This window comes from Lactuca serriola, chromosome 2, assembly GCF_051521515.1.
Source record: "Lactuca serriola cultivar US96UC23 chromosome 2, Lser_US96UC23_V15, whole genome shotgun sequence".
Lineage (NCBI taxonomy): Eukaryota > Viridiplantae > Streptophyta > Magnoliopsida > Asterales > Asteraceae > Lactuca > Lactuca serriola.
In genome coordinates, this window is record NC_136409.1 from 236,420,268 (window position 1) to 236,426,686 (window position 6,419).

The following is a 6,419-nucleotide window of genomic DNA, read 5'->3' on the forward strand; positions in this document are numbered from 1 at the left end:
TTCCATATGTTGTTTTCTAATTGCAAGTTCCACGGTTTTTTTTGATCTTATCCAAATTTCGAATATAGGACTATAGGAGTACATATACTCAAATTTTGATTTTTTGGAATTCTTTTACGAAATCAAACAATCCATATATACTTTTCAAAAACCTACTTTTTTGCTTATAACTTCGAGTGTTTCTCACAATTTATCCAAAGTTGAATTACACGGTAATCCATGTATGGGGATAAATATTAATACGAAAAGTGGTCTTAAACAATCCTTGAGATATCGAGATTCTTGGTTTTTCAAAATTCAACCCCATAAGTTTCTAACATCTGATCGTCGTCCCTCTCCGGCAATGAACATGTGAACCTCATGTTTATGGCAAAGAATATTATGCCAACATCACACCATCTTCTAAACGGCTTGCCATCACTGGTGTTTTGATTTGGTTTGCTCTCACCGTCGTGTTCATCTTGTATCTAAACCTCAACACCTTCATTAGAATAAGCAAAATCCAAACCAAAAGGACTAAGGAACAAGATGTGTAGTACGATAACATTGGGGAACGGGAATGAGACTGGCAACTAATGCTGTTAATCGATAGTAACATGAACTCGTATTAAAACCTGGTCAAAATATGATATACACTTTTCCTGATTAACATAATTATGAAATTTATATTTAATAGGGCTTATCTCACAATATTTGGACCTCTGGTCTCTTATTGTCTTCACGAATACGGGTCAGAACTCAGAATATGACAAACAGTAATATCTGGGCCTCCAGTCTCACTTGCCTCCAAGAATATGAGGTCAAAATATGACAAACACTTATTGGGAAAAGCCGAAAACTCGTAAACGAATATGGGTTAGAAGCAGATTCAGTTCTTGGCACTATATTTTATTTCAAGCCAACCGGTTTTGTATTTACTTACGGGTCTTGCCGAACTTCAAAAAGAATATATTTAAATAGATCAAGTTTATATTTGGTCCTTATCATGTTAAAATATTTGCAATCTTAAAATATAATTATTAAAAAAAAAAAAAAAAGTCAACCTTTCTAATGGAAGCATAGCGGTAACCAAACGAATTAAAGTTGGTGTGACTAACATAATACACACAATACAATAAAATCAATGAGGCCGTATGTTTGACTAATGAAGAAGGTGTTGTCTCTCTTTTCAGAAAACACCTAAGCTGATTGAAAGAGATGTAATGCCGTCCAAATTCGTATAAAAACAATTTACATGAAATGGGCCTGAGCCTGATAGTGAAAGTAAATATCTCAACAATTTTATGGAAAATCATTTAAGAAAAATATAGAATTGTCGGCAACCATCTATGGATGGTAATGGGGTGATTCACACATGAAAGCGACTATGTATTTATATCCATTTTCTAATCGTGGATTGGAGACAAATCATGACGTAAAGAAGCCATTAAAATTTAAATACATGGTCAAATTATATACATCACTATAACAAAAATAAGGCATCCCTGTCCCTGATAAATAACTCAAAAAGACAGAATAATAATAATAATAATAATAATAATGACTAGATGATGAGCACAATAATGGCCTTTCAAGTTGGTTAGGTAACTGAAAAGACGGTATTACCCCTTTGGCGCTATAGCATATGTCAGTGTGGAAGAAAAAGAATTCAACTTTGTACCAAGATAAAGAAAGAAAGAGGTTGGTTTTTGGAATTTGGCATTTGGCTGTAACCTTATCAAGAACCAAATAAAAGAAAAATTAAAACTGAAAGGGCCAGAGCCAGAGCCAGAGCCATAATAATAATAATAATAATAAGAGCACAGAAAATGGCCTTTGCTGCCCATATCTTGAAAAATTAAGTTTTTGGAGCCCACTTCCAGGTTGTACAAAAATGGCAGACAAAACTCAATCAATCAATCGCAACTCCCCAAAACACCATACCATAAATGGGAGGGACTTCCCTTTTTAAATTTAACACCCCCCTAAAATGAAACCATAAACACAACCACCCCTTTCCCTTCCTTTCCCTTCAAACACTCTTGAATCTTCTTCATCCCATTTTTAAACAACAAATGGAAGAGGTGAGCGCCAGCCCCAGCACCAGTCGGGTCCCACAAACAGACCATATCCACCCCCACCCAACCACCCGTCAGATCACTCACTTTCTTCCTTCCTGGGCCACCGGACATATATCCTATATCCTATCCCCCCTCAATAAAAAAAATAAATTTCAAAGGGTTACTGGTAAGCCATAGTTGAGAAATGATCTGATATGGCCATCCCAGCCTGCTGTAACAATAACCAGACCCCATGCATGACACCCAACAGAGCTCTGGCAAGAAGATTTGAAAAACTTGTATTGAGATTTACATAAACCAGCAGCAGAAGGTTGATTGGAAGTTGGAAGCTTTTCTTCAGGCCAAGTTGCGGATCCTTTTGGAATCGATTCTAGAAAGAACTCGTGACCCAGTGAGAAGTAACTCGGTGAAGAAAATGGCAACAATGAGCTTCTACTGCTCACTTTCAGACCCGACCATGGCAACACAACCGAGGCATCGCTCGAAAAGCACTCAAACGACTTAACCGTCTTTTGTTGTTCTTCTTGCGGGTTGCAGTTGTTGTTCCAGACATATATATTGGAATCCTCGCATGCTGACACTATGTGTTTCCCATCTGATGTGAATGATGCACAGAATTGGTTTCCAGCATTTCGTTGACCTGCTTTGGTTTCAAAAAATTAAAAATTAAAAAAAAAAAAAAAAAAAAAAAAAACATTGATGACTACTGACTGACTGACTGACTGACTTGTAAATATATAGATAGTACAGAAGAAATAAACAGTAAAGATTCTAAGACAAACCCACCCTTGTATTTGCCAATGACGTTGGTCCCGTCAAGAATTCTGACATGGGAATCCGCACAAGTCACCATTACTTTGGTTGAATCTTGTGGACAGAACTACAGATAATAAGATAATATGGTAATTACTCAATTATATTATGAGCACAAAAAAAAAACAAGAAATTGCCAAATAAATATCAACCTGAAACCCAATTATCCGTTTGCAACCCGACTTCTTTTTACTATTTAAGCAAACCGACGCCTCAAGTTGGAAGTGATTATCTGATTCAAGAAAGTTGAGAATGATATCTTTTTAGCAACCTCAAGCCAGCCCCACAACTAAACTAACAAAAGAACTTCAAATCGGATACGGTACTAGCAAACACATAGCCACATACATATATATATTATATCTATACATATACATATCAATCAATCCATGTGAAAACAACCTTACATTCAAGTAAACCCCAATCTTTATATCATCAATCATTGAACCAAAGACAACCCACAAGATTTTTCAAGGAAAGATACAGTAAATTTATTTAGAATGAGTTTGCCCATTGATAAAGTATATTTATTAGAAAAAAAAAACACCTACACCTATTATTAATTATTGAATGTGGTCCACCAAACTCAAACTCAAACTCCTGCTAAAATGGTATTTTAGACATTTGATTGAGCGTCAACATTGTTACATTAAAGTTGTCGTGGGTATCAAATATCAAAATATGAATGTAGTATGTATGGCATATAGCAAAAACGAAGCAAAGCTTACCTGACAAAGTGAAAAGGCGGCAACAGCCTGTCATGGATCCAATAATTCCACCCTAAAATTAAAGATAAAGGAAGGAAAGAAGACGTTTATATATATATATATATATATATATATATATATATATATATATATATATATATATATATATATATATATATATATATATATAATTAATGGACAGGAAATTGCCAAACGAAACCAACCTTGCCATCAGGATTGTAGGTGACCGCAGTGATTATTTCTCGTATGTCTGTCCAATCTACAACCTGGGAAGACCCGATTGACCATATCCGAACCTTTCCATCAATTGACCCGCTTATAAAATGACTTTCATCCACAGGGTTGAACTGAACACACGTCACTGCCATTCATATCCTCATATCATGTTTAAAGCTTTAAAACATCAAAAATAAACAATTACTAATTTGATCTTCTAAACCAACACTCACATACCGTAGTTACTGTGTGGAAACATTTTCAGGCATTCATCCATCCCAACTCTCCACAAACGAACACTCTCATCAACAGATGAAGATAGAAGAAGCTGCAATCATTACCATTACCAATATGTAAAACATCAATCAATCAATAAATCTTTTATTATGAGTAGAGATGGTTGATGAATAATGAATAATTTACTCACGTTATCGTTTGACCATGAAAGATCCAAGACCTCGCCATTGTGGCCGTGGAACTCATGAACGGGCTTCTCTAGTATCCGGAACACTTTTGGGGGAACAATAACACAAGCAGAATCCGGACTTCTTCTCAGATTCTTGAGCATACTCATCTTCTGTTTTTCGGCCATTAAAGGCGCTAATTCAGAAAGATGATTCATGGTGAAGTATAAGCAGGAAGGGTCGATATCGGGAATGTCGATGTCATTTGATCTATCGTCTTCCACAACCTGCCAAACCCTAACAACCCCATCTTCTCCAGCGGTAGCAAGATAACGCCCGTCTTGACTAAATTTCATGGTCAAAATCGAACCTTGATGCGCATGAATATCTTGCCCGATGAAAACAGCCGACAGTTCTTTCAATCGTTTCTTGTTTTGGCGGACTCTCACTCGTTCAACCCTGGTTCTGCGAACCTGACCATCGGCATCACATCTTCCATTTCCACTTCCATGGGGATCGACAACACATGTCATTGACCGTAATCTACTCAACCATTGACTTTTTACTCTGTTCATCGTTCTAGCCATTGTGCCAGCAACCTTGATTTGTCTCTCTACAAGTTTCTGAACCAAAGGAGGCGAATCACTCTCTTTACATCCCCCCTCTTCTTCTTCTTCTTCTTCTTCTTTACATGATTTACCGCAATTAAATTTTTTACCTCTACAAACGAAATCCTCTCTAGAATCGAGAATTCTTGACGAATCGGAAACAGAGGAAGTACTTGAGGACATTTCTTCGTAAATAGGGCTTCTCAACACAGCATCACTAGCCTCCATCATCCTTTTATCAAATCCCCCTGATTCGTTTGATTGAATTTCATCATCCAAGCTTAAACTCAAACTCATATGTTTAAGGAACTGGTTTTTCCGATCTTGAACACTTGTTGGAGTCCTGACCCAAACATCATATTCCGAATCATGGTTAGAAGCAGGAGTAGGAGTGTCGTGAATTTTAGAAACTGAATAAGACACGGATGCAATGTTATCTTGGGCATCAAAAAATCGATATTCCTCTTCGTCCTGGTTTAAGCTAACCATGGTTCCTTGTGTTCAACCCATGAAACCTAACCTCAACAAACCAACTTTTTAAGCCCTAGGCAATGTGCCTTGTTCCGTCTCCAAGAAACATACCTGATTAAAAAGATAGAATCAAAGCCTTAAAAAAGAGATATTAATCACGATAACCCAGATCAGCTAGGGATAACTGTCAATAAAAAAATAATAATAGATAAACATATTGACAAGGTTTTTAAAAAAAAAATGAACAATTTGTCATGGATCCCAGATCCAACGCCCATTGAACCTGCCTTTGAAACCCCAAAAACAAGTTCATATATTTAAAAGAATCAAAGTCAAAATCCATGTATTGCATTGATAATTGAACCAGGGTATACACTATATAGTATATAGTATAAGCAACCCATTTGGAGAATGATGACGACAGGGAATACCTCATACTACATAATCATCAAAATCGAAACCGGGATCAAAAATTGAAACTTGCCCTTTGATGCAATCAAGAAAATATGTTACAAGGAGCGAACCAAGAAAGATTTGTTTGTGTGAAACAAAGAAATCGGAGGAAGTGCGGAGATGAATCTGAATGATCGATTTGTGGGGAAGCAATAATCAAATACCTTTCTTCTCTCTCAAAGCAAAGGGGAAAGGGGAGAAGGGAGTTAAATCCAAAGGGGAAAGAGGGTAATTGAGGGGAAAAAAAAAAGGGGGGGGGGGGGGGGGGGGGGGGGGGGAGAAGGAGAAGTGGGAAGAAGAATAAATGAGAAGGATCTTGATATTCGTGAAGGAATGGACCGAGAAACGAGAAATGGAGAGAAGTAGAAGAAGAAGAAGTAGTAGAAGTAAATAGCGTAGGCTGAGAAGGTGAGGGGGTGGTCTGTAAATGTATGTCTGTGGGGAGGGGGTATACCCTACAATTGCGTCGCCTCTTTCTTTTTCTCTCTGTAAAAATACCTCTCCATTGTCTCTGTTGCATTAATTCTGTGCTTTTTTCGGTTTCGATTAAATGGCGCAATCAAAGTTTCAACCTTCCAAAAAATTTTAACGAATTAGATTTAATTTTCTCAAGATCTCAACAATTTTACTATGAAGATCACTCTTTTGAATATCATATCTTACAAT

At 36.8% G+C, this 6,419-nt stretch overlaps 1 protein-coding gene across 1 annotated transcript; it reads right to left on the bottom strand.

Annotated features, from left to right (window-relative positions):
* Window positions 1-1,410: 1,410 nt before the first annotated feature.
* Window positions 1,411-6,013, bottom strand: LOC145088945 (Transducin/WD40 repeat-like superfamily protein). Its single transcript, XM_079027440.1, has 8 exons — window positions 5,732-6,013; window positions 4,245-5,411; window positions 4,055-4,145; window positions 3,805-3,962; window positions 3,602-3,653; window positions 3,026-3,105; window positions 2,847-2,940; window positions 1,411-2,700 (listed from the first exon to the last, which is right to left on the bottom strand). The coding sequence occupies exons 2-8, from the start codon at window positions 5,316-5,318 to the stop codon at window positions 2,213-2,215; spliced, it is 2,037 nt and encodes a 678-aa protein (XP_078883566.1). The 5' UTR covers window positions 5,319-5,411; window positions 5,732-6,013; the 3' UTR covers window positions 1,411-2,212.
* Between the last annotated feature and the right edge of the window lie 406 nt (window positions 6,014-6,419).